Genomic DNA, 26,596 nt, shown 5'->3' with positions numbered 1-26,596 from the left:
TTGTAATGGGACTGAGCTCTAGCCACAGGGCATGAGGCACACAGTGTCTGCCCCTCCCTGGCCTGGCCTTCTGGACCCTCCCAGGTGTGGAACAAGGACACGGGACTACCATACAGCCATTTAAAAGGACAGGCAGATCCACATTAACTGTCATGGAAAATGTTCACATTAGATTTAAAAGAAAAAAGCAGATGTCAAACAGCATAAACCCCGTACGCCTACTTACTCAAAACAGGATTCATTTATCTCTGGGTATTTGTGCAAAATCAGATTTCCAGAAGCATGCACCCCACTTAGTGCTTACTTCTGTTAGCTCCGTGGGGGAATTCCGTGTGATGTTTATGCTCTTCATGTTTTTCTGGAGTTTTGCAAGAGTTATGAATTGTTTTCATATTAAAAATAAAGCACTCTCCCCTGAAATAAAAACCTCAGGGGCCCTTCCTCTCCTGCTGGGCCATGCCCCTCCTAAACCACCCCTGGCTCACATCCCAGCTCCAGCCCCAGAGAATGTGGGATGTGCCCCACGAGCGCTGACACTTTCATTTGCCCCCCGGCGTCACTGAGATGGAGGAAGAGAACGGTCACGGGAGACACCGCCCTGGGCGGGAGACTCCGTGACGAAGCCCATCACCAGTCATTAGAGAGCTTTTTTAGAAGGAAATATTTACATGTCTTAACACTTCATTTTTGCACATTTCATTCCGTATTGTGGCAAAAAGCGAGGGAGTCATTCACAGGGCACCCCGGCCCCAAGAGGGAAGCAGCAGGTCCCAACGGGCTCCCCGCCCCGGGCCGCCACTGCGCCAGGAGCCCCAGCGTCTTGTTCTGAGCTCCCGCCCACAGGGCCTGCACCCTTCAGGGCAGAAGATGCAAAAGGGGCCCTCTGCGCAGGGCCACTGGAAGTGCCCTGTGGTACAGCTGCCACATGGCCGCTGGGGACATGACTACCTAACTCACAGGATTCGACTTTGGCAGGAGCCCAGGAGAGCGTGCCCTGCGAGAGTGGGGACTGTCACATGCGAGGCTGCCCAGGACCTGTCTCCCGGACCTTGGGGCAGGCGCCCCAAAGCGTGAGGCAGCCCTGCTTGGTTCTGGGCCTGCTCTGTGGCCCACGGCCTCAGACTGCTTCCGTTCCCCTGGGCTCACACACCGGCTTCCCGGCCAGCACCTGCTGCTCCTGCCACACGGCCCGCACGCATCCTGACTGGTCAGGACTTCCTGCGGTCGTTCCTCTTCTGCGGGGTGAGGTCTCAATGCCCAACTCAACTGCCAGCCTCCCAAGCAGAGGCCTTGTGCCACTGGGCTCGGAGGCCCTTTGCGGGCAGCTGAGACCACCTGAGCTGAATGGATCTGGGGCAGCTCAGAGGAGGAGCTGCGCTGCACAGAGACGCCAAGCGTCCACCTGCAGGGCAGTATGGAGCTGAGGCCGGGGAGCGGCACGGTCCAGTCAGCCCCCAGAGCTCGTGCTCGGGTCTCCCCTTGAGGCCCTTACTCAGAAGTCCCTTGGCCTGGGAGACCCTTCCATGCTCCCCCTTCCCGGCTGGCGAGAGTCCTGTCCCTCTTCAGGACCAGCTCACTGCTTCCTCCCACCCCTACCCCCCACCCTGGCACTACCTGCCTGGGCCTCCTTCTGTCCCATCTGGGACAGCAGCTCTCGATAGATCTGCCCTGCCTCTGTTCCCACTTCCTCCTGGCAGCCCTCCTGAGCCCGAGGTCATGGCTGCTGCCCCTTGGCTACATCCGTGCCTCGCCTGCTCCCTTCCCAGCAGCCACCTGAGCCACCGCCCCCCTAGGCAGTCTGGCAGGCTCTGGCACCAGCTGGACTCACTATGCCTGGGATGCTCCTGGGGCATGGATGGGGCAGGGGGGCCCTGGGCCTTCAGGAGCCTCCGACACCCTCGCCCAGGGAAACAGTCACTGAAAGGCAGTAAAGCATTCACCATGGCGCTCAGGAGGTGAGCCATTGACTGGCCACTGAGTGCTTCGTCGTGACTGTAAGAACTAAGTATGGCATGTCGGCCACTGGGCCCTCGGCTGACAGCAGGCGCACAGTGAAGGTCTTCCAGTGCACACACACCCAAATACCTTCTTGGTGCTGGCGTCCTGTTGGGTCTTTCAAACACACACTTGCTTTGCACAGATCAGGTTATTGTTCTGTGTCAGTGAGAATGTGGTCAAACAAGGGGTTGTGAATGGTGACGATTTTCTCAGTATCGGGACTTAGTGTAAGAACAGACTTACACCCTCACTTAGGCCGCTCCTGCCCCGAGCCACGGCAGCCCGGCCGCTTTGCTGAAGCACAGCATCGCACTCTCGGGTGGAAACAAGGCGAGTCCTGCCTCTGAGCCCAACACTGGGCCCCGCGCTGTCCCCCACGGGGACACTCAGCAGAGCTGAGGCTGACACTGTGAAAGACGCACATGCACAGATCAGGTGCTGAGACGGATCCCCCGCCCCCAGAGCTCTTCTTACCTCCAGCCTTGTCCGGTCCACATCTTTGGGCAGTTTCACACGAATTCGGTTTGTGACAATGAGGGCATCATAAGGATAGATCTGTTGGGACAAGAGACCACACGCTCACCGTGGGAAGCAAGCGTGTGCTGCCATGAAGGAGCCGAGCCCAGGCCATCCGTGGAGAGGTACATACTTGCACTGGCAGCTGACACACACATTCATAGGGAAGCACAACAGAAGGAACTTTCAACCTGAGCAGGTACATACGGCGTGGAGGTCAGCGCGGGAGTGGGTGGCCCTCTTACCTTGTATTCTGTAAGAGAGAGCGGAGACATGGGTGGCTGTTTAGAAAGCACAAGAACGGTCCCAAAGGTGGAAGCCATCCCAGCCGGGTGCACCCCTCCCGCACCCCTGCTGTCAGTGGGCAGGGCTTCCCTCCTGTCCCCTCTGCTGCCTGCAATGGGGCTGCCGCAGGAGGGGCTCTAGGGGGCTCCAGGGGGAAAGAGCAGGACGCATGGTCAGGAGGCTGGAGGCCAGACTGGGAGCCGGACGCAGCACTACATTCCTTGGCTGGGGTTCTATCTCTGCTAGAGGTCTTGGCTGCCCTGAGGAAGCTGTCTGCCTTGGTTTACCCACCTGTGATGTGGGCACCCGGGCAGACATTCTGGGGGGCGCTGTGGAGATTGGCACCTTCATTGGGGTCTAACCCCACGTCTCTTACTGTCTTATTGGCTTAACTCTTTAGCTCTTCCTTTTAAATGAATGAGCTCTGCATGTTAACGTTTAAAAGATTTTCCTTCCAGATTAAAATTGTCTTGTTAAAAAACAGAACCATACGGAGAGGAGGACTTCCATGCAGAACCCACAGAAAGCGGAGTCTCGGAGCCGCGAGCTGGTCCAGGGAGGGAGAGCTGTGAGGGGCCTGAGGGATGGGGGGCTGGTCCCTGAATGTCCCTACGGACCGTGCAGGATCCTGGACATCACCGCTCTGAGCCTGGGGACTTGGCGACACCCTGATGCTCTTATATCCGGTGTGCACCCGCCCAGGAAGCAGGCTCCCCGGCATACTCAGGGGAATGGGGTGGTGAGCAAGCACTGACTGGCATGGCACAGCCTCAGGGCTGGCAGAGCCCTGATCAAGCGCTTGCTATGTGACTAGGGTCATTCCACTGTACCACCCTCCCAGTGGGCAACCTCCTGCTTTGGAGCCTAGAGGCCACACAGTCAGCAAGGGTGGGACATAGGATCTGACCCCACCTATTCAGCTCGGATCCCAGGGGCTTCTTGCTCATGATGCTGCCTCCCTTATTATAGCCAGAAATTTAACACTGGGTGTTCAGGGGTGGCTTCTGCCCTGGCAGGGGACAGCGATAAAACACAGATCTCTTCCCCAAGCGACCTGGAGCGACGAACACGTCAGGACAGGTTGGCTGTGCTCAAGGATGGGAGAGAGGGAGCCTATGGGGTAGGGGTAGGGGAGCAGGAGAAGTAGGAGGGAGGGAGGGAGAAGGGGAGCCTCCGGCGAGCTGGTCCTTGACAGACAAGGTGGGGAGAGGGGCACCCCCAGACCCCCCACTCCACGATGCTTAGAGCGTTTCGCCTTCTGGCCCCGGAGCAGGGGGATGCCAGAGTGAGACTGTGGGAACGTGTTAATGACCCCTGCCCCAGCCAGAGACCACGGGGGTCCCTGCTCCTTGTACCTCGCGTGCCCCAGCTGGCATCCAGGTCTGCTCCACAAGGGGCCAGATTGGCATTCTGGAAGAGAAAGAGAGAGGGCGGCAGGAGGCGGGTTGCAGGGGGGCAGGCAGTCAGGTGTCTCCTGCACAGCCTGGGTGGGGAGGCGTGCTCAGCATCACCGGCCTCCGAGGACACCTGGTTCTGGGTACCCACACTTGCTGGGACTCGTGGACTTCACCCTGGGCACCTGACACCTTCCAGGTTTCCACTGACCCTGACTGTCCAGGAACGTCCTACTCGCCTTTAAGATGGGCTCCTGGGTGCCTGGTCCCTCAGCCCTGTGGCTGGCACGGACCCAGCAGGCAGCTTGTTAGGTATGGGACCCAAGCGCGGTGTGAGGCCATCCCACGGGCAGGTGCTTGGGTGGGCCAGGGTCTGTCCAGCTTCTGACACAGGGCCCAGCATGTCATGAGCACCCCATACAGAGAGGCTGTGCCCGAGGATGACTTTCAGGTGGCGACATGCTGAGTGGACATGGATCTGAGCCCCACCCTGTCTCAGGTGCCTCCCTCGCCTGTTCACAGCATTCACAGCAAACGCCACTGTGTTAGTGCATCACAACTATTAATGTCTGGAATTCTCTTTCTCTTCTGCCTCCCTGAATAGAATAAAGTCATCCTGCAAACCTCTAGGGAGGGCCTGGGTCCCAAAGGCCCGTGCTGAGCCCCTGCAGGGGTTAGCTGCCCCATACCTCTACCCTCCAACTCCTGCACCTGGTGTTGGCACCAGGAACCAGGCCTTGTTGCAGCCGTGCCTCCGCTGCCCAGAGTGGGCCAGGCCCCTTGAGGGAAACGCTTTATTCACGCCTGTATTCTCAGCGCCTGGCCCAGGGGCCCACATAGGTGCTGCGCTCCTGGAAGCACTTCCAACACTGGGCCCAGGGATTAAACTTCAAGGGAGAGAGCTCTGCAGTCAAAGGGGGATCACGTCCTTCACCCTTAGTTTTGTTATGGGGAAAAGTGCTTTCAGCGCTGATTTATGGCCGCAGGTGTTAAGTGAGGAGCTGGTTGTAGTCCTGGAGAGTATGGGGGCAGAGAAAGGCCTCAGAAATAATGGAGCCCAAAGTCCTGCATCCTGAATAGGGGAAACTGAGGTCTGGAGAGGAGCCAGGACTGGGGGATGACTCGGGTAAGCACATGGTGGAAGGTCGGAGCCAATCTTTCTTTCAACTTCTGGTATTTGATCATCATGGACTTTTTTTTTTTTTGCATTACTTTGAATTTTTAAAAGCATTGCACCAAAATGTTCTCTATCTTGATTTTGAGCCTTTTGGTAAGTGCCCCCCTCGCCTCTCCTAGTCCCAGGCCTGGAGCCCTGAGCCAAGTGTCTTCGCAGCCACCCACCAATGCTTCACACACAGCCTTCACCCCTCACTTCACAGAATTCGCCTTAGGGGTTTTCAGCAGCAGTTTGTGGAGACACTTGCTCAGGACATGTCCTGAGTGCGCCAGAGTGCCCAGGGGCACTCGTCTGGTCGGGGAGCCTCCTCCTGTACCAACCAAGGCCAACCTGCCATCCACTGGCCATCGCCCACCTGGTCTGTATGTGAAGGAGAAATGTTGCCCCCTAGTGTCGACTGTCCTGCATCACAGGCCATCAAAACTCCCAGGCCCCCACCACCACCCTGGGTAAGCGGGAAACCAGCTTCCTCTGGTCAGCCAGACAAGACAAAATGCAGACTCCCAGGAGAGAGGGTGGGGCATCTTCCAGGTGGGGAGGGGGAGCTCTGGGTCAGTCCAGAGGAGGCAAAGAGCAGTCCACTCCTGGCCTTCTAGGTGCCAAGTAGGGCTGAGATCTTCAAGACCTCTGTGGTGCAAGGGAGCCTCGGATTACTGCCTCCGTGAGTGGGCGGAAAGGAAAGCTAAGTGGTCAGGGGATGCCCACAAAGGCAGTGCCAACAGGCACATCCCCGATGTTCCCCCTGCAGGTCTCAACAGAGACACCAGAGAATCTAAAGCAACCAATTATTTACTTCTTCCATTTGTTTGGCATTATTATGTGTTATATGCCAGCTACTCTACAGACACATTCTACAGTTTTCACTGCAACCCTAGAAGGTGGGCATTATTATCACCATTTTATGGATGAGGCTTAGCAAGGTTAAGCAACTTGCCTAAGATCACACAGCTAATACACAGAGCTGTAAACATTTTAACTGATGTGTTTCAGTTTTTAAAAACTGTACTGGAATTGCTAATAGTAGGAATGAAATTGTGGCCATTCATCACTGGCCATTGTTCTTTTTTCGCTAAGATCACATTGGAATGGAACGTGCTGCCTCACTCAGTGGCCAGGGATGTGGCAGGAAGAAGGGGTGGGAAGCTGCTGTTGTGATGATCACCCATGTGGGAGCCATGCTATAGAGCTCATGGGAAGATTTCATGTTTCAAGTGTTATTTGTCTTCACAATAACCTTAAGAGGTAAGGATAATTTTTAAAAATCTAGGAAACTGAGACTCAGAAAATATAAGTGTCCTGCTCAAAGACACAGACCCCGTTGGTGGCAGAGGAGGGATTTGAACTCAGGCTGACTGATGCTAATGCACATTCTTTCCAGCATTACTGTTGGAAAATATCAGGCTTCTTTAATTTTTAAAGGTTTTCTTTGTAGTCACATATGTAAACATTCTTTCAAATGCAATATGGACATGTGAAAACCTGATTCAAAAGATACGCATTTTCCTCATATACCTATTAAGTTAAGTTTGCTGTTTGCACTGTTCAATTGCTTTGTATACTTTTCATTATTTATTTTCATTAGATCTATATATCTGGTTTCAAAAGGCTCATATTCAAATTGCCGACCACATTTGTTGTATTTTATCATGGTCTCTGGCATTGCCATGTTGTTTGGTGCTTTTAAATTTATTAATGCTATACCTGCTTTATAACTCATGTTATCATGAACTAGTGTCTCCTCTTTATAATCTGACACTCTTTGTCTTCTAGTAGAAGAATTCAGTCTGTTCATATAGCATCAGGGGTTTTCACAACGGGACTCCTTCCAGGGGGCTAGCACAAGGCTCTGTCAGTGGCCAGTGGTCATTCTCTTAACAGACCAGGTGACAAACAAAGGATTAATACTGCCACTGCCTCATCCACAGGAAAGCAACACCTTGTTTAATCCATAGAGAGGTGGGAGCATCTACTTGAGTCAGGCTCTGTGGCAAGCTGGTTATCAGGACATTTTAACAAGTTCTGGGATGTACGGTGCTGGCCCCTTGTGATAAATTCCTCCTAGAGCAAGAGCCAGGAAAGCCTCTGCCTCCCCGGTGAGCTGGTTTCCTTCCTTTGGCCGATGAGAACCACACACCCGGTCCTGCTCGCCTCTGCCCCAGCTATCAGGAAGCTCAGAGCTACGCTTCGCGGGTTTTCTCATGCAACATTCTCCGTCTCTGATGCACTTATTCCCCCCCAGTTTCCTGCTCTCCTCCTTTGGGATTTGGTGGTGATGGGTTTTTTATTTCATTACATCTGTGCTTTTACTTTAGGCCACATAGACTCCTTTTTGGAAGTAGAAACAAACCAAGAAGCAATTTAAGAAGTGATCTGGGAGCTCTGCAGGCCACAGGTGAGAACGGGCAGGCACAGGCTCACTGGGGACCTCCAGGGTGGAGAGCAAAAGTCCAGGCGCAGAGGACAGTCACACTGAAACAGGCCGGCCATTGGAAAGGTCAGTTACCTGGCCTTCCCACTGAGAAAGAGGCATGGAACGACACAAGCATCTTAGAAAGAGTGAAAGAAAAATAGGAGGGAACCTTCACAAGGAGAAGAATCCCAAAGCAAATTCACCAGTGAGATTCCCCAGCCTCCCACGTGAGCGAGGTGAGGGGCTGACGTCTTCCCAGGATGATGAATTCTGTCCAGATCAGCTCCCAAAGCCTGTGCAGAAGTGTGCACGGACTTTCTAACACCCACCTCCCACCCCTTAGGCTAGCAGGAGAAGCGTTCATCCACAGAGAAACAGCTCCTAATTCTGCAGAGCTAGAGATTCTGCCCTAACTGGTTCTAGGAGAGGGAATGAAGATGTGTCCCTGCCAGGACACCTCGCCCAGCTGTTTCCAGACTCTGCCAGAGGGCAGAGCATCTGGAGGCCATGGCCTTCTCTGCAGGCGCTGAAGGGCCTCAACCCATGCCATTCCAGCATGTGAATCAGGAGGAGGACTTCCCTAGAGGACACACAACCCAGGCACCAGTGATGCAGGACTAGAAATGGAGATTTTCCCTTAACTGTCTTTCACACATTGAAGAAAAATCCCAGGACTTGATGAGGGCTGGAAAGCCTTGGCATGGTCCAGCCTCATGGACCACTGCCCTCATAGCCCTCGGAGTCAGAAAACAGCTGTCCCAGGTGAGCAGAGAACACTCTAGATGGTTTTCCCACTGCCCTCAGGACCCCTGAGTCCTGTAGACATTGTCCTGCTTGCCCCCTCACCCCTACAGCTATCCATGGAAGATGAGGGGTGGAGAAATCCTTAGAAGACAAGTCACAGAGGCATGGCACATGCATGCTCCCCGACTCAGCCCATTTGGTGTGGGAAGAGTGGTTAGTGGGACGGGGTTGGGGTTCATGAGAGCCAAACCATGCAGAGGCACCGGGGTCCAGGACAGACACGGCAGCCAGCCAGCCAGAGCCCAGAGCGCGGAGCACACCGGCTTCTGGTGGCAGTGTCCCTGTCCTTACATGTGCCCTTGTTGCCTGGGCTCTGATAGGTGCGCTGCCCTTGGGGAAGCTGTAGGAGGCTGTCCCGCATGTTACACACTTATCGCCAAGACCACTGCCGCGCAACCAAAGGGGGGCTCCGCCTCTGGGGCTTTTCTGGAGGTGTGGATGCCCTCAGTTCACGGCAAACTCCCTTGACCTGGGAAGAGGCTGCCTGGCCGTGGCGGGTCTACAGGAGCTGTGGGTGGGGGAGGGGCAGGGGGCCCTGGCGTTGTCACGGCCACCCCGCCCAGGGCCCAGGGTCCTCACTGGAGCCCGACCGAAGCTGTGTGAAGAGGGACACAAATGGGCAGCTCTCCATCAGGGCCTGGCCCCGCTTGGGAGATAAGTCAGGCACCAAACTATCTGGGCTCACATTTGGATTCCCAGGTCAGGAAAATGTGGGTGAGAAGGTCCCATCAGCCTTCATCTGGGGCAGCCAGAGAAAGCCAGCCGCTCTCTACAGACGCCGACAAGCAAGGCACTCCTGGCGCCCTCAGTGGTGATGACGGGACAGCCACGACCGCAGGCAGTGATGACGCCGCTCCTGGTGGCAGTGGGGACAATCCTAACAGTGAGGGGCCGATGGCACCCCAGGGAAGAACTGGGTTCTTGGCTCACATTGCTCCTCGAACACACCTATCTTTAGGGTCCTTAGTAGGTCACGGAACAAGGACGGAGGTCAGGAGGGGCCTTACAGAGGATGTGCCTATTCCAGGTGGCACCCTTCTCCCCTGCCACACACACAGGTCTCCGTGGGGGACCAGCGCAGGGCAGGAGGAAGGGGTTGCCCAGTTCTGGTCTGGCTCTGGTCTGCAGAAGCACAGGGTGGCCAGGCAGCCCCTGGGTGGAGCCGCAGGCAGAGGCAGGCGGGCGAGCAGGGTCCCCTGGGGACCCCTCCTGTGGGGGGCCAAGCTTTGGGAACCGCGCTCGGGCTCACAGCAGCCGCTGGTTAGTACACTGTGTGCTAGGGAGGCGTCGAGTACCTACCCGGTGGTCCAAGCCATTCTTTCCATGTCCTGGGAGAGGGTCAGATTTGGAATAGGGGAATCCTGAAACAGACACAGCACAGCTCTGTCAATCACGAAGGCAGGCTCGGCCAGGCGCCGTAGGAAGGGCTTGGCCCAGGCTGGTGGGGCTAGGTAGGGGACACACGGAGGGACCCTACAATCACGCCCCACCTCAGTCATGACCGCTGTCCCCAGGGCACTGACTGAGGAAGAGGCCAGGAGTGGGGTGACGTCCCTGGCCTCACCTATGACACCAGGAACCCCACTGGGCCTGCCCCTGCCCTGGGCACTGTGTTCCCTGACAGCCTCAGGCCCTGGCATCATCTGTTGCCCAGGCCAAGCTCGTCACCTGACAGGGCTGGAGAGCTGGGGGCAGAGTCAGGAAGGGACCCCTGTGCTCATCAGCTCTGCCCATTTCACAGACGGGGACTGTGGCCCAAGACGAGGGACCTGCCCAAGGTCACCCAGCCTGGGGATGCAAGAAGCAGCCTCCTGACATACAGTCCTGAGGTCCCTCCTAATGCACACACAGAGCCAGGCACCCTGGGGGACAGGAGGCTGCTGGGTTGGAAATCTGAGGACCCTCTGTGGGGACACAGCAGTTCCTTGTCAGCCAAAGATGCTGGAGCACTGGTTCTCAAAGTGGGTTCCTGACTAGCAGCACTGGTCTCACCTGGAACTTGCTGGAGAAGATTCTCAGACTCTACCGAGAGCTACTGCACCGGAATTCCGGGACTGGGGTCCAGGGCCCTGGGTTCTTAGAAGCTCTCCAGAATGTGCGGGTGGACGAAGGCTCTTGGGCATCAGGAACGGCAATGCCCCCACGTCCATCCTTAACCTGAAGAATAACCTTGGCCTTAATCTGGAGCCAGTGGTTCTCCAACTGGACACAATGTAGTCCTGGACTGTCCTTAAAGTCCCCTTGCTTGGGGTGCCACTACTGGTCTCAGGGTCCCACTTCACACGTGGTGTCTTAGAGATTTCTTCGACCTACCTTGAGCACCCATATCAGATGGTATCATAACTTACGCTTCAACCATCAAATGTGGTTTAAGAAATTCACGAAAAGGAGGTAGTCTGTTACATGCACCCCATTTTTACCCAGTCTGATGTTTTTTCCCTTCTGAGGTTCCAAGCTTGTTTCTCTCATCATCTCCTTTCTGTTTAGAAAACTTAGAGCAATTCTTTGGAGAATGCAAGTGAGAACTGCTCTTAGCCTTCCTCTGTCTGAGGATGTCTTCATTTCCCTTTCTTCCTGAAGGATATTTTCACCCAATATAGAATTCACTTCAACAGCAATTTTCTTTCAGCACAAGAAAAACATGTCACTTCTTTCTGGCCCCTGTGGTTTCTGATGAGAAATCCTGTCATTCCGATCAGTGTTCCCCGGTTGGCAGCCTGTCGCGACCCTTGGCTGCTTTCAAGAGCTTTTCCCCTCTGTCTTTAGATTTTAGAAGTTTGATTCCAATGTGTGTTGAAGTGGATTGCTTTGGACTTATTGGGGTTCACTCGGTTTCTTGAAGCTGTAAGTTCACGTCTTTTACCAAATTTGTTGAGTGTTTGCCATGATCTCTGAACACATCTTGAGACCCCCCCTTTTCCTTCTCTCCTCCTGGGACTCCAGAGGTACGATAGCGCCCCACAGTCTCTGAGGCTCTGTTGGTTTTTTCCTGCCATTTTTGTCTCCATGGTTTGGTTGGACAATTTTTGTCATTCTATCATCAAATTCAGTGATTCCCCTGTCATATTCTGCTATTCTGTTAGTGAACTGGTCCACTGAATATTTTTTATTTTGGTTATTTTTCAGTTCTGTAATTTCCATTTCATCATCTTTATAACTCCCATTTCTTTGGGGAGATTTTTCTTTTTTTCTCTTGTGGTTGTTTCAAGAGTATTTGTAATTGTTTGTTAAGGCATGTTTATGATGGCTGCCTCACAAGTCCTTGTCAGGAAACTCCAACATCTGATTCTTCTCACTGTTGTATCTGTTGTCTTCTCTCATTCAAACTGCTCTTGTCATGGTTCTTGGTGTGAGGAGTGATTCTCTTCTGTGTCTCCTGGACATTTTGGATATTATGTGGGAAGACTCTGGATCCTCGTGAGGTCTTCTGTTTTAGCAGCCACCACCTGTTCAGGTTTAGCATGTAGGGCTTGGCGTATCATGGGCTGCAGTTCTGATAACAACTTAGTTTTCAGGATGCCTGTTGAAGCGCCCTCCTGTCTGCCGGGTCCCCTGGAGCTGCCGGTGCTGCCTGGAGCGGATGTGCTTCTGTGCCTGCTCTGTGCCCCGAGGCTGGGGAGGGAGACACTGGCCATGGACAGAGGGGTTTCCCCAGGCCCGATCTTCAGGCTGCTGAGGGCCAGTGGGCCTCCTGTTGGATGTCTGCTCATGTGGCCAAGGGAGGGAAACTTCTACCTGGTCACTCTGTGTCACGGCATGGGAGGTAGGAGGCATGGGGTCCTGTGTTTTCCTCACGTCTCGGGGTCCTTAGCCAACCCACCTTCCTCTCTCCACCCTTCAGAGTTCTGTGATTGTCTGATGCATCATTTACAGTTTTTTAAGTTGTATGTACTTAGTGGGGAAGAGCAGAGAGAGAGGAATCTCCACCAACTCATCCTTAGGCTGCCATCTAGACCCATTAAAATTGGCCTCTCTTGGGGCAGGACTAGCCATCAGTAGATTTTAGGGATTCCAGTGATCCCAAATGCCAGGGTTAAGAACCACCAGTTTAACAATTCCCTTTACAGTCAGAGATTTTACTTGACCTTCACAAGCCTATTTTACAGGTGAGGAAGTTGAGGCCTGATGAGATTAAGTGATCCACCCATACAAGGTCTAACAGTTACTCATGAAGAGGATGAGACAAGAGCCCAGGGTTCTGGTTTTGGGAACCACTAACCCAGTCTGCTTTGGCAGCTATGCCCTAGGTGGGTTTGCAGGCATGGTTTGTCTACAGACCTTTGTGTCAGATGGCACTAGATGGCCTTAAGAGTGTGTGCATTAGAGAGAGAAAGCACACGGGGGGAAGGGGGTGTGCTGGGCCCGGGACAAGATGGCAACTGGGTAATCATGACCTCAAGTCTCATCAGGCCCTGTAAGCAATGGACACACACCCCCTCCTTCTGTCCACACTCAGTCTACCCAGGCTCCCCTGCCACCTGCTCCCAGAAACCCCCTGTGACAACCTTGAGCTGGCATTCCATCAGAACTGCTCTTGGGGCCATGAGCATGGTCTCTTGGGTCCGAACCTCTTCTGGGCTGGCTCGTCAGGGGTTAGACTGCCTGCTGCATGTGCACGGAAAGGCCCCTTGCGAGTGGACAATGCTGCACACAGCTGAAGACGTGTGGCTCATCATGACAGCGTCCAGGGGCACCTTGTGGGCAGATGGGCGGTCAGCAGTCCCAGGGGAAGATCTCAGTTTTACCAGAGCCATGGCTGGTTTTCAGTTTGCTGATGCACAGATAAATAACTTGGCCCTGTACAGGTTTGGGTCCCCTATCTGAGCCTCAAGGTCCCCGTGTGAGGAGGTAGAAAGCTGAAACCCCCTTCAGCCCCCGCAACTGTGAAACGGAGGCCCCTGGGTGGCTGAGCTTCAGGCCGCAGAAGCTAGTGAGAGGGGCTGCCAAGGGCTCACCATGGCCAGGCGTGCTTGCTGTTGGCCGTGTCCTGCTGTGACAGCGCCCAGGGGTCAGGCCACAGGATGCAGAGACGCCCACATGTGACCCCAAAGCCCAGATGCTTCCTGCTAGGAGGACCGGACCATCTCTACTTTGACAGGTGAGATGATTTCTCACAGAGAGAAGCTCGCTATTCTGCCTGAGGTCACACAGCAAGTGGCGAGCTGGGGTCAGGCCTGGAGGGACCAGCACCCTTTGTTCCCCTCCTGGACACTGTCGCTGACTTGTGTTAGTCCCAGCCACACTTGCCTTCCCCAAGCCCCAGCCCCCACCCCGCTAACAGGAGCAGGGCTGGATCCCACGAGAAGAAAGGGCTCTGCCCAGGGGAGACCTGGCCCCCCGCCGCTCTGACAAGCACACACCGAGAAGCTGCTGTGGGCACATGGGTAGGCAAGGTGGGTCCCCACTGGCCCCTGCTCCCCAGGAGCTGCTGGGCAGCGGGGAAGAAAGGCCGCAGGGCTGGGGGAGGGGAGACAGAGCATCCAGTTGTGGGGGGGTGTCTCCAGACTCCAAGGCAGAGTGGGAGGGGGACACAGGAGGCCCTCTCAGCTCTTTTCCACGAGCACCCGAGGGACCTGAGCTCTGCCCATGGCCTGTGGCCCTGCCCACTAATCGGAGGCCACACCCCATCCCGTCCCAGGGCGGGCATGTGTGCACGCCGGACCCAGCGGACACAAGGAGGTCTGCTCAAAGCGGAGTCCCCGGCCAGTCCCCAGGGAGTGGCAGCGGGCTCTGTGGAGCCTCACTCTCGCACCTGGGGGCGGTCTGTCCCAGTGAGGGCCCAACAGCGGCCTCTCCTGGGTCCAGTTCTGACACCCAGAGTGCCTGCCACCCTCTACAGGGGCAGGACATGAGCAGGGGCAGAGAATGCTCTCTCCTCCCAGCTAGAGACCAAGTCCCTGTGGAGAGGCCTGGCTGGTCATTTGCACGCAGCAGAGTCTGCGCCAGGGGACCTCCCAGCCACCTGCTGGAGGCCTTCCAGCAGCCCCGGGGCCTTCCCCCTGCAGGCCCTGGCCGCCCCCTTCGGGCTCCCCAGCCTCTCCCCTCGCCCCGGCTCTCTCCCTCCCTGGTGGCCCCTCTGGTTTTCCTCCCGCCTGAAGTGGCGCTGTCCCCACCTGCCCCCTCCCCCCTTTGCTCCGGTGTCTGGCAGAGATGGGAAACGAGGCAGACAGAGAGGAAGTGCGGTGGGGCCGGAGAAGCACGCCTGACCACCGGGCACACATGGGGGGACAGCCGGGTCTCAGGCCGCCCTGCGCTCTCCTGGGCTCCCAGCCCGCCCGCCGCCTCTGGGCAGCTCCCGACTCCACAGTAAGAGCCACCTTCCTTCCCGTCTCTGAATTAAGGTGCCTCTGCCCTCCTGAGCCAGAGGACCCGGGTGAGCCCTGATGCCATCCCCCGCGCCCATCCTCCCTAACCGCTCACGTAAGGTCCCGCTGGGCAGTCGAGGCCTCCCGTTCGTTTCCGCATTCCGCAGCCCCTTCTCCCTGGCTGGGGGCCGCCGGCCTGATTTCTACGAGGCTGCACGCCCTTCCTCAGACAGGCAAGATGGACGCCCCATCTCTCCGCTCACAGCCCTGCCCTGCTGACCCGGTCCTGGCCGACAGAGCACACGTGTCCGAGCATCGTGCAGGCACAGCTCAGCTCTGGCCAGAGCCTCTCCCGCCACCGCACTGGCTTCCCGAACGGCCACCTGCTTCCTGGTGCAGAATCGTGCTGCTTGGAAGCGCCCCCGCCCCTACACCCCTCCCACCCGCACACCCCCGAGGATGCTCCTCTGGGTACCTCGCAGGCGCTCGGGACACCGCCCTAGGATCCCCCCCCCCGCCCCCCCCCGATCTGTACTCCCCTGGGACATCTCCACCCACGAAACCTCCCTTGGACATTCCCCAAGGGCACCCCTCGGGACACCCTCCCCTAGACCCTGCTGGACATCCCCCAATGAACCCCCGGGACACCCCGCCCTCAACATACCCCCAGGAGCCCCTCCCCCAGCCTGGACGACAGCGATAACCTCCTACCGCCTTCCCTGCCCCCGCTCAGACCTGTTGCAGCGTAGATGGCAGTGCAAGGCTCTGCTGGGAGCCCCTTAGGACTGGCCTTCCGCTCGGAGGCCAGGCTGGAGCCTCCCAGGGCTTGTGCTCCGTGACCCCACACATCCCAGCCTTCACCCTTCTGCACAGGCCCGGGTGCAGCCACATTTCTGTCCTTGTGAGGAACAGCCCCAAATATCAGTATGTTCAAGCCTGCACCCCTTCAAGTCTCACTCAGGCCTGGCCTTCCTTCCCGGACGTTTGTGAGCTGGCCCCCAGCCGTCCTGCACTCCTGGCCCCCTGGGCCCCAGGCCTCCTGGCCCCCAGGCCTCCTGGCCCCCATCCCTCCTGACCACCTGGCCCCCAGCCGTCCTGCCCTCCTGGCTCCCCAGCTCTCCTGCCCTCCTGCCCTCCTGGCCCCCTGGGCCCTCAGCCCTCCTGACACCCTGGCCCCCAGCCCTCCTGGCCCCCTGGGCCCTCAGCCCACCTGGCCCCCTGGGCCCTCAGCCCTCCTGACCCCCTGGGCCCTCAGCCCTCCTGACACCCTGGGCCCTCAGCCCTCCTGCCCTCCTGGCCCCCAGCCTCCTGACCCCCTGGGCCCTCAGCCCTCCTGACACCCTGGCCCCCAGCCCTCCTGCCCTCCTGGCCCCCAGCCCTCCTGACCCCCTGGGCCCTCAGCCCTCCTGACCCCCTGGGCCCTCAGCCCTCCTGCCCTCCTGGCCCCCAGCCTCCTGACCCCCTGGGCCCTCAGCCCTCCTGACACCCTGGCCCCCAGCCCTCCTGCCCTCCTGGCCCCCAGCCCTCCTGACCCCCTGGGCCCTCAGCCCTCCTGACCCCCTGGGCCCTCAGCCCTCCTGCCCTCCTGGCCCTCAGCCCTCCTGATCCCCTGGGCCCCCAGCCCTCCTGAGCCCCTGGGCCCTCAGCCCTCCTGACCCCCTGGGCCCCCAGCCCTCCTGACCCCCTGGGCCCTCAGCCCTCCTGACCCCCTGGCCCCCAGCCCTCCTGGCCCCCTGGCCCCTGGCCTGCTGGGCGACAATGCAACTGACTCAGCCTCTGCCTATGTCCCTGCCCCACTACACCGAGGGAGCCTCAGGGCAGGGGTGCTGGGTGCTTGGCTCTCTGCCCCCACCCCGGCGCACAGAGTGGGTGTGCAGGCACATGGACTGCTGGTTGAGGGCTGGGCAGGCTGTGCCCTCTCCGCGGGCCTTGCCTCGCCTACTGTGAGTGAAGAAATAGCAGAGGAGCACCAGGGCCAGGAGAGGCCATTTCTGACCAGGCCTCACCCTCACACCTGGGAGACACTGGGGAGACCCAGAGGCAGTCCTGTTCCTGGCCCCAGACCAGGCCCCCGGGCAGCAGTGGGCAGCGAGCGGGCACAGCCTGTAACATCAGTCGTGGGAGTTCACAGGGAGGGACACACAGGCAACAGGACGTCTAGCTATAGCAGGGGTGGGGGCGCAGCCAGCGCCTGGGGCCACCCGTCTGTGCTGCTCAGTCCCACCCCACAGGCTGCCTCGCTGGACTGCAGCCCCCCATTCCTCCCATGTGCTGGGATTTGAGGACACGGCCCTTTCTAGGTATCATTGCATCCTCTGGGCAGGGTCTCCAGTAGCTGCAGGTTGTCTTATGTTGACACACCTCTGGCCACCCAGAAGGGGACGTGGGAGTTCTCCAAAGAGGAGACAGGACCTGAGGTGCAGACGGAACCCAGAGCAGCAGCGGGCTGGCCTACAGCTGGGGGGACCCCCATCACCTCGTATTCTTCTGAGGGGAGCCTGTCTCATCCCATGAGGCTCAAGACCCTCTTCTTTGGAACAAAAACTCAATGCCACCCCTTTCCTGCGCAGAAGTCAGGTTCGTCCGCAGCCTGACCTACTCCACATGCCATCCAGACAATGCCCCGCGTGTACCCTCAGGGAAAACAGTGCCTGTCAGCAAATGCCCATTCAACAGGACCCTCTTTGGAGAGGGTGGCAGTGCCCACTCAGAACCACTGCCACGGAGGAGAGGGATGTTACACAGGTTTGTCACCGCTGCTAGTCACCTGCCTCTTGGCTGGGGAGTGGGGGCTGGGCTGTATGCATCACCACCTCTCTGCTGCCTAGCACCATATCCAGCACATAGTAGGTGCTCAATAAATGCTTAGTGGTAGGATGGAATAATGACTGAATGATGAATTCAGTCCCAGGTGAGACATGCTGAAGGTGTCATGAGAGGGTGGGGTGGTGATGGTCCGTGAACCCACGGAGGACCCAGCGGTGGCAGGGCATGCATGCGCTCACTCCCGTAGGCACCTGCCTCCTGGCTTCCCATGTGCTTCTCCACAGCAGTGGCTGCTCTTGTGCTCTTGGTCTCCCCCTTGGCACCCCACACAGTGTCTGGCACACAGAGGGTGCTCAATAAATACCCGTTGAATTTAATGCAATTCAATTCAACAAACATTTATTGAGTGCCCACTGTGTTGACTGTCAACAATCCTGCCTCCTTGGAGGCACTACAGATGGACGCCCCAGGGAAGCAGGCAGCACACCTGGCCGTGTGCAAATGCCTTGTTCAGTAACAGCTGTTTGCAAATGGAACAGGTGTTGAAGGCCTCACGTTTGGGGGCTACATGGTGAGGTTTGAAAGAACCCCAAGGGAAGAGGGTACAGAACCCTCAGTTTATGAGCATTGCCAGTCCCACCCAGATTTCTCAGGAGGCTGGCAGAGAGCAAGGCAGCTGGGTCCTTGCCTCTGTGTCCAAGCTCACAGGGAACTGTGGCAACGTCATCAGGACAGAAATAAAGGCCCAGGGCAATGGTTAGACCCGGGGTCTGCCCCTGCGGAGGAGCTGCCGCCAGAGCACCAGCACACAGAGAGGGCGCAAGGGGCGTCACAGGCCTGGCAGCCAGGTGTCAGCCCAGGGAAGGTCACACTCACATGCACACGGCTTCTAGTTTGGAGGAATCTCCCTGGTAGGAGCGTGGGTTCCTGGCTCAGGCCACCCAATTCCTGCCAGCCAGGTGCGCCCTGGGTGAGGCAGCCCCATCTCCATCCATGCCCACACGCATAGCCTGGGTCATGCAGACGGTGGCAGGGGGCGTCCTGACAACGGGCCCTCGTGGGGGTGTGACGGGCCGATCAAAACCGCGGGCACAGCCTCGGGGCCTCACAGGGTCTGCCACCCATGGGGCACCTGGGACAAGCTCAGGGCACCCGGCCCAGCACACACATGTGCAGGTGACATGAGGAAGCAGCACACACATGTGCAGGTGACATGACCAGTCACATGGCAGGTCAGCCGCACGGCGAGGTCCCCAAGGGGGCCCATCTTCTCCCTGGGCTTCTCCCCTCACAGCACCCCCTCCTTCTTCAGCGTGAGCCACAGGCAGGCCACCAACAGAAGCAGTGATCCCTGGGGGCAGAAGGGGCCTCCTCTGAGGAGCGCCCAGGGTGGGCATGAGCCTGGCACCAGCCTTGCAAAGGAAGGTGCGCCCATCACCCAGCAAGGGAGGACGGAGCTGGAGAAGACCTCCCGGATGCCAGGCCCTCGTTCCCTGAGAGCTCGTGGGCACTGATGCCCCCAAGGCCTGGCAGGGCTGCTGGGCGCTACTGGGCATCTGCTACAGGTGCTCACCACCTTCCAAACACAACTGCTGTTAGGAGAAAGGGGTGTAAAGCAGCAAGGCCCACAGCCCAGGCCATGGCCCAGGGCCCCTGCACAAGCCCTTCCTGCACCCTGGGGGTAGTGGGAGCCTGGGAGCAGGGGGGACAGGCCGCCGCCGTCGGGGAGGAGCCGGCCCGCTGTCCTGAGACCAGCCCTGCAGCCCTGCCACTGCCCACGGGCGGGTCAGGCAGCCCGTGTCCCTTGCAGAGCAGAGCCCCTCTGGGAAGAGCACGCTGCCATCTTGGACGACACTTTGTGGATGCCGCTGGCTAGGCCTTCCCATGGTGGCAGCACCGCGCACTGCCCAGGGGCCCTGCCTTTAGAGACCTGTGTCCTGGGGGGCCGGAGGCGTGGTGGGTACAGACACCTCGTCTACTTGCAAAGCTCACACACGAAACCACACCTTTTCTTGGTTTAGAATCCTTCTTTAACAAATGACAATTTCCAAGCTCCTTCACTGTCTCCTCTCCCAACAGAACACTCTCAGCTTCCATTTGTAAGACAGTTTACAGCAATGAGAATGACGACGATGACTGGCAGTCTGCTGAGCAGGGCCCGGGCCGAGTGCTGGCTGCATACACGTGTCCCTAAACGACCTGGCCAGACAGCCAGCCAGAACAAGGCCCGGCGACAGGGGTTACTGCCTGGAGACACTCCGCCAGTCAGTAGGGCACCCAGATTGGACTCGGGTCCGACCCATGGCACAGCCAGCCTCCTTCCTCCACGTCTCACCCACGTCCATCCTGTCTTGGCCTCTGCTTCCAAGCCAAGCCTCCGGTTTGCCCGCAGAATGCCACCACAGCCTGCTGAGCCCCAGCGCCGCGGCCAGGATCTACTGAGTGCATCTGACCACAGCTGGCTGTTTGCACCGGCACTTTATAGCCTCTGGACATACAGACCATTACCTGGAGTTCGGCCCTACATCTGAAGGTCGCTCCTAGGTCAGGTGTCAGGACCCCCAGGGTCAGGCAGACATCATCTCTGGGTCCCATGTGCCCTAAGGTATAAAGTCCTGACCCCTGGTTCCTTGCTCAGGGTGAGCCCAGGGTGACGATGCTCTGTCGGCAGCTCCGAGTCTGGACTCCCCCCGGACCATGCTCACGTCCGCTCTGGAGGGAAACAGGCCCTCAACGTTCAGTCTGGCAGCCTGGAAGCCCTTCCTCCCAAAGACTCAGGAGGCTGATCTGGCCAATGCTGCCCTGGAGAGTTCTGGAGGTACGCTGGCATAGCCCCTTTGCAGGGCATGAGCTGGTGAACAGCAGACAGAGGGGATCAGCAGAGAGCAAGAGGCGCCCCCTCCTGCCTTGATCTTGGATGTTCTTTAACGGGCAAGGCTTAGGTCTCAGGGGATTGGCTCAAAGTTGTGGGGCCCCGTTGTTTTGTGGCTTTTTTTTGCCACATTTACAGCACCTTGCTCAAAAGAACCACTCACGTGAGTAAAAGTTGTCCCCTTGCATTGATTGGAGAGGGTCTCTGTCGGTGCCGCTACTGTGGGACAAAGACTGGCTGTCCAGGTCTGGAGAGTTAGTCCTAGTGTCTGCGTCCCCCTTCAGAATCAGCCAGCTGGTCTTCTGCTGAGGAAAAAAAAGTCATGTGAATTCTGGGCATCTACAATGGCATAGCCCCATTTTACAGATGAAGAGGTCAGAGGCCAAATGGCTTCCCACAGTGAGAGCCTGGTGAGCCAGCCTTGGGCTCTTCCCACACATGGAGCCTCCTAAAAGACAAGCAAAGCGGGCCGCGGCTCTGGAGCCAGCAGGCAGACTCGCCCCCGGGCCAAGGGCTGCCCACAGCCTGCTTTCATAATCAAGTGTTACGGGAACACAGCCCGGCCCATTCCTCCCTGCACCCTCTCCGGTTGCTTTCCAAGTGGAGGAGCTGCATCAGACGCCATACGGCTCCCAAAGCCTAAAGCTTTACTCTCTGGCCCTTTATGGAAATTGTCTGCCAAGCCTGTTCTAGACAATCAGCCCAGATGCCCCAGGAAGGGTCTTTATCTCCCTTTCGTCCTGGACATCCCCTCAGTCACAGAGCTTAGCCAGGTCACACGGGCACACACAAGGACAGTGGTGGTGGATTCTGGTGACAGAGGCGCTGGTCCTAAATGTCACAAGGAGGTGGGTGGAATCAGCTCTCATGTTTGGTCCCTGTTCCACGGCGCCTCGCAGGACCCCTAAGGAGCAGAATGTAAGGGGAGGAGCCTGACGTTTCAAACTGGAGAAACCCCCGCAAAACATGACTTCCTTCTGAACTGGGCCGTTCTAAGCAAGGGCTGTCCCCAGGATTACCTTCCTGTTATCTGGGTCGAAACTTCCATCCTCCCCGTCTGATCGCCTGGCGGCTGGAAGGGAAAAGGTCAGTTTGTCAGGGCGACTTGCCATTTACTCTGAGTTTCTGCATCGTCCCACTTTCAGGCATGCGCAGAAATGGAAGCCGTTACAGAGACAGCCAGCACCACACGTGTGTTTTCAGGGCTGAGGAAGAAGACAGGCCGGGGAAGCCTCCCACAGGAACACTGCCTGGGGATCAGCTGTGCATCCTGCACGTGACAGTCCCACAGTCCAGAGAGGTGTATGAAGTCACCTCCTTCAAGTTCCAGCCAAGCCCCCAGCAGAGTGATGGAGTCATGTGTTTAGACGCAGGCATGTGACATTTTGAAGAACACACTTTGCAGCTTCTAAGTTCGAGTCACAGAAGGTCTTTGTCACCCAGCCTCCTGTGTCACACTCAGCTAGGTGCTTCCAGACATTCTTGCTTATCTACCCACACAACCCATTTCACAGAGCAGGAAATAGAGGCCCAGAGAGGACATGCCTTGCTCAAGATCACAGGTGAGTGGGCGGCAGAGGCTGGCATTGGTACCCAGGGGGTCTGTCTCCAGAGCACTTCCAGTCTGCCCACCCCACGGCCTGCCACTCACAAAGCACAAACGGCTGGTGAGTCTCCACTGGAAAAGCCCATGAAGGGCCATGATGGGTACAACACACAACCAGAGACGGACTCTGTGGGGCCGAGCAGGCAAACGCTCATTCACCCAGCATTCTACCTGGAGCTGAGTAACAATGTGCCTGCATTCTCTGCTGGCTGTTTTTGGAGGGGGTGCCACCCAGCTGGGCTGGTATTATCTCCAAATAACTATCATCGAATGAATCATGGAATGGCATGCTTCCAATTCAGTATGTCCTGTGTTAACACACTGACCCCATGTGCGGGACAATTAAAGGAAAATGCCCAGGGTGTGGCCCCACCCACCACAGAGACCGAGGCCAAAGTAAGATACATCAAGGGGGGGCTCCTTACCTGCAGCCTGTGGGGGGCTCGGACCTTCTAGCCTTCCGGAGCACCCTGCCTTGTGCACCACCAGAGACAAGACTGACATCAGGCCCGAGAGCTTGGAAATTGGGGATTGGGCTACAGGACCTTGACAAGATGAGGCCACAATTGAAGACCGTTCTGGATACACTGACATTTTGTTACAACCCGACAGCATATGCTTCTCCCTCCTCCAGCAGAGAGAGAGATTTTCATTGTCAAAACAAAAGCCTTGTTCTCTGCATCCACAGAGGCAAATGAATGGTGAGCCTGCCCAAGGAGCTGGAAGGGGAGAGGTGGAGGGCCGGGGGCTCAGAGGCAAGTGCATGCCTGTAAATGTGGGCGCTCTTGTTGTCCAGACGCTGGCTGTGACCGGGCATGACTCGTGGTGGCTGCCCAGCAGCCCTGGGGACTATCAGGCATTGGCTACTTGGAGCTCTGAGGTCACTGCCATGGTCCAGCCCAGAGAAGGCCTGCAGGGGTGGCTCTGCTGGCACGAGAAAGTGCGCCACATCACAGAGCAGTTCTGGGAAGCCCAGAATGATCCACCACACTTGGGCTAAGTTACAAGCGCAAAACAACTAAGTGGCCCCAAACACAAGGCTCTCCGGAATGTTAAGTCCCAGCCTTTGGAGTTCAGGCCACAGGGACCAGAAGCCATCCTAGGCTCAAGGGCTTCATGCAGCCATAGACAACAGGTGGGCCGGACACACGCTGACCGCAGAGCTACCTCAGGGCTCCAGAAACAGCCCCACCATCTGACGGGGGGATTTTCTACGATGGTTTAGCAAACGCAACCAACTGTACCATACGTGCACAACTTAGCCAGATGCAAACCAAGGGCTTTCCCAGCCCACAAAACACATAATAGGTTCTCTCGAGAAATGAGACCACAGCAGGAAATGGAGCAATGTGGCACTTGGTGTTATTAGCAGTTGGCCTCCTTAGCAGCTCTGAGCCTCGGTTTCCTGATCTGTAAAATGGGTGAATGATGCCCACTCCTTCAAGTTTTGATAACATGAGATAACTTATCATAGATTCTGTAACATATCAGGGAGTTCAAATATGAAAAATTGGGAATAAGAAAGAGATTAAATTCGAGGCTACTTTGTAGCTTGCTATTTCAGAGTGTCCAGAAAAGAGAGATCAATTCAGAACCAGAAAAATCGAGTTGACTGTGATGTCTTTCCTATCACATGAGGCAGTTTCTTCCAAGCCCTGGAATATATTTGCCATGAGGAACCCTCTTGGGAAAGGCTAATGTCCTGTTCTTTGTGTCCCTGAGGGAACCTCTGTTAGAAGGGTCCTGCTGAGAGTGGGAGGTCTCTAATCTCCTTTCTGGGTACACGGCCAGCCTGCCTTCCCTCCTTCCCACACCCCATCTTATAATTCATTCGTATCTGAACATTGATGCCTTCATGTATGCATTCCTTTACCCATTTATCCATTTCCATTCATTTATTCATCCATCCCTTTAACTACCCCTGCATCTCTCCACTTCTTTCCTTATCCATCATCCATCCACCATCCAGTCATCAGCTCATCTTGCCGTTTATCCATCCAGCTATCCACCCAATGACCCACCCGTTCATCTGTCCCTTCCAGTGCACCCCTGCGCCCATTCATGCTTGCAGCCTCATGCACCTGTTCCTTCCTCCACCTACCCTCCCTTCTCCATTTAGTCTTTCGGCCTTTCATGATCTGGTGCCCAGTGTGCACACCTATTGTGTGGGATGCAGAGAAGCCTGCATCCCACAATACGAACTGGTCTTTCAGAAGCTCACAGGCTGGGCAGTGAGGCAGACAGGTGGATCAGATAGTTTCTGTACACATCACAGGGGCTTTGAGAGGACAGCAAGGTCAGCATAGCGGGCCTCCCCCAAAGGCGCATGTGATGAGCGCTTACTGGATACCCACTCGAGTGATCACCCAGCATCTGAAACTCCTCATCGGGCAGGCCCTGGGCAGAAGGCTCCATGAACATCTGCTAAGTGTGTTAATAGATAATAGATGCTATGAGCCCTCATTTTCCAGATGAAGAACCTCAGGCCACAGAGCTGCTACTTTGAGGCGTGTATGGTCCGAGCCTAAAGCCTGAGCTGGCATCACTTCACCCTCCTTGTCAATGTGTGGATTGTGAGACGCAGGCCTGTACCACGACTGCCTCCCACCACCATGCCCTGGGCACAAGCCTGTGCCCGGGAAGAGCTGATAGCGGACACGGAAGGGCAAAGCCTGCACCCGATGTGCCTTTGTCCCCCTCTGGGGCCCAAGGCGGCGACCTGCAGACCGCAGGGACACAGAGCTGGCGAATGAGGCGGACACGGCGCTGCCCTTGGCTTCTGAGGGAGGCCCCAGCAGCTCCTTGGTTGGTATTAACGCACCGACAGCTCTGACCTCCAAAGGTGCCTGGGCCCGCAGAGCTGTCAGGTGAGTGTGTGTGAGTGTACGTGAGGGACATGTCAGTGTGCACCGAGAACATGCCCACTGGAAGCTGGAAACCTGGGTTTAAGCCATGCTTGGCCTCTCACCAATTTCTTGGCCTGTGGCAAGTCCACTAGAATGTCAGGTCCACGGGGTCAAGGCTGTTGGTGACCCACGTACCCCCAGCACTGGGACAGGGCCCAGCACACAGTGGCTCCTCAAAGCCCTCCCGGGATCAATTAACGCAAGGCTCTTCACCTCAACACGGGGCTTCCTCACCTGTTACGGGCCACGATATCTGCTCACTTGTTACATCAGGACTAACAGTGACCCCCGAGCACAAAGGAGCAGGGCCTGGGGCTCACAGCCCTCTGGCAGGCGGGCCTCCCTTCCCGCCTTGCCTGCACCTGGGGCGGCCTCGGCCCTTCTCTGGCCTCAGAGGTCAAGTAGGTGTGTCTTTCCTTCACCCAGGCAGTTGCTCCGAAGCCTGGAGGGCACTGGCCTTGCACTCCCCTGTACTCCCCACCTGGGGGACTGGGTTGGAGGCATCTCCGTGAGAGTGGGGGGTCTCTAATGTTCTTTCTGGACACAGGGCCTGGCTGCCTTCCCATTCCTCCTGCCCCCGGGGAGGACCCCAAAACCAAACGGACTCAGCCACATGACAGTGGAATCCTAGAGAGACAAGTGAGAAATGATTGATTCTCGTTTTAGGCCATGACCAAAGAAATAACAACGAGGGGTGCCCCACGGGGTCCTGTCTGCTTTGGGTGGGCAGCCCTAGGAAGGAGAGGGCAGGCCCGAGTGTCTGCCTGTTGCAGTGGGCAGCAGGGCCCAGGGAGCTGAGGAACACCATCTCTTGCCTGCCAGGCTGGTGCCCGGCTCGCATGGCCTCTGAGGGCTCACGCCTGCTTAGACGAAACAACATTTGGTGAAACACAAGTTCTGCCCCTGCACCTGGACATCTACCTGGGAAATTTGGGGGAGGCGATGTTTTCCTCTGCAACTCATTTTAACCAGCGTAACGGCTGTGCAAAGGCCGCTCCCTCGCAGGCTCTGCCAACAGAAAGCAACAGTGTGGCCTCGCCGGACCCGCTCGGAACCCCGAGAGCATGGCAGCCTTCAGCCCCACGCCCTGGAGGAGCAGAAAAGCATTCGCTGCCCAGCTGCAGCTGGGAGCAGAGCGGCTGTGGCTGGAATCGGTCGCCGTGCAGAAGGGATGGAGTCTAACACTGAGCGCTTCCGGCCGTCGAGGCCCCACCAACATCCGCCCAAACCTTCCGGGTCCTCCCAGCCTGTCCTGCTTTTCACACCTGCTTCTGTCTCTGCAGGGAAGGGGCCCCTGACTGCTCCCCTTTCTTTTTATTTTCCATTCATTTCTTCTCTTTATTTTTAAAAGTCATGAACTCACAAGTGAGGACAGTTGGCACTCCCAGTACAGGAAGACACCACTGGGCGCTTCAGGCTGGGGGTGGAGGTGGGCGGGCCTTCTGTGAAGTGAGCTTGGCCATTGCCTGGCTGCGTTCCTGGCCTCGCCCGAGAAGCCTCATCGGTGACGATGCCAGCCTCGGGGTGTGCCAAATGCAACAAGCCGCCGTCTACCCC

At 57.2% G+C, this 26,596-nt stretch overlaps 1 protein-coding gene across 25 annotated transcripts in view; it reads right to left on the bottom strand.

Moving 5' to 3' along the window:
• Positions 1-26,596, bottom strand: part of ABLIM2 (actin binding LIM protein family member 2) — a 142,208-nt gene that overhangs the window by 10,055 nt on the left and 105,557 nt on the right. For 7 of the 25 annotated variants that reach the window (XM_073238004.1, XM_073237999.1, XM_073238003.1 and 4 more), the window contains 7 exons: positions 22,559-22,678; positions 21,547-21,599; positions 20,691-20,832; positions 9,884-9,945; positions 4,155-4,209; positions 2,648-2,767; positions 2,473-2,553 (listed from right to left, as the gene is read on the bottom strand). In XM_073238004.1, coding sequence (XP_073094105.1) covers positions 2,673-2,767; positions 4,155-4,209; positions 9,884-9,945; positions 20,691-20,832; positions 21,547-21,599; positions 22,559-22,678 — 527 coding nt within the window. In that variant the 3' untranslated portion in view covers positions 2,473-2,553; positions 2,648-2,672. Of the gene's footprint in view, positions 1-2,472; positions 2,554-2,647; positions 2,768-4,154; positions 4,210-9,883; positions 9,946-19,428; positions 20,368-20,439; positions 20,833-21,546; positions 21,600-22,558; positions 22,679-26,596 lie in introns of those variants that run through there. The other 18 variants (XM_073238005.1, XM_073238016.1, XM_073238009.1 and 15 more) reach the window with 9 other exon arrangements.

This window comes from Manis javanica, chromosome 5 (assembly GCF_040802235.1).
Source record: "Manis javanica isolate MJ-LG chromosome 5, MJ_LKY, whole genome shotgun sequence".
NCBI lineage: Eukaryota > Metazoa > Chordata > Mammalia > Pholidota > Manidae > Manis > Manis javanica.
This window is presented reverse-complemented; position numbering and strand designations above follow the sequence as displayed.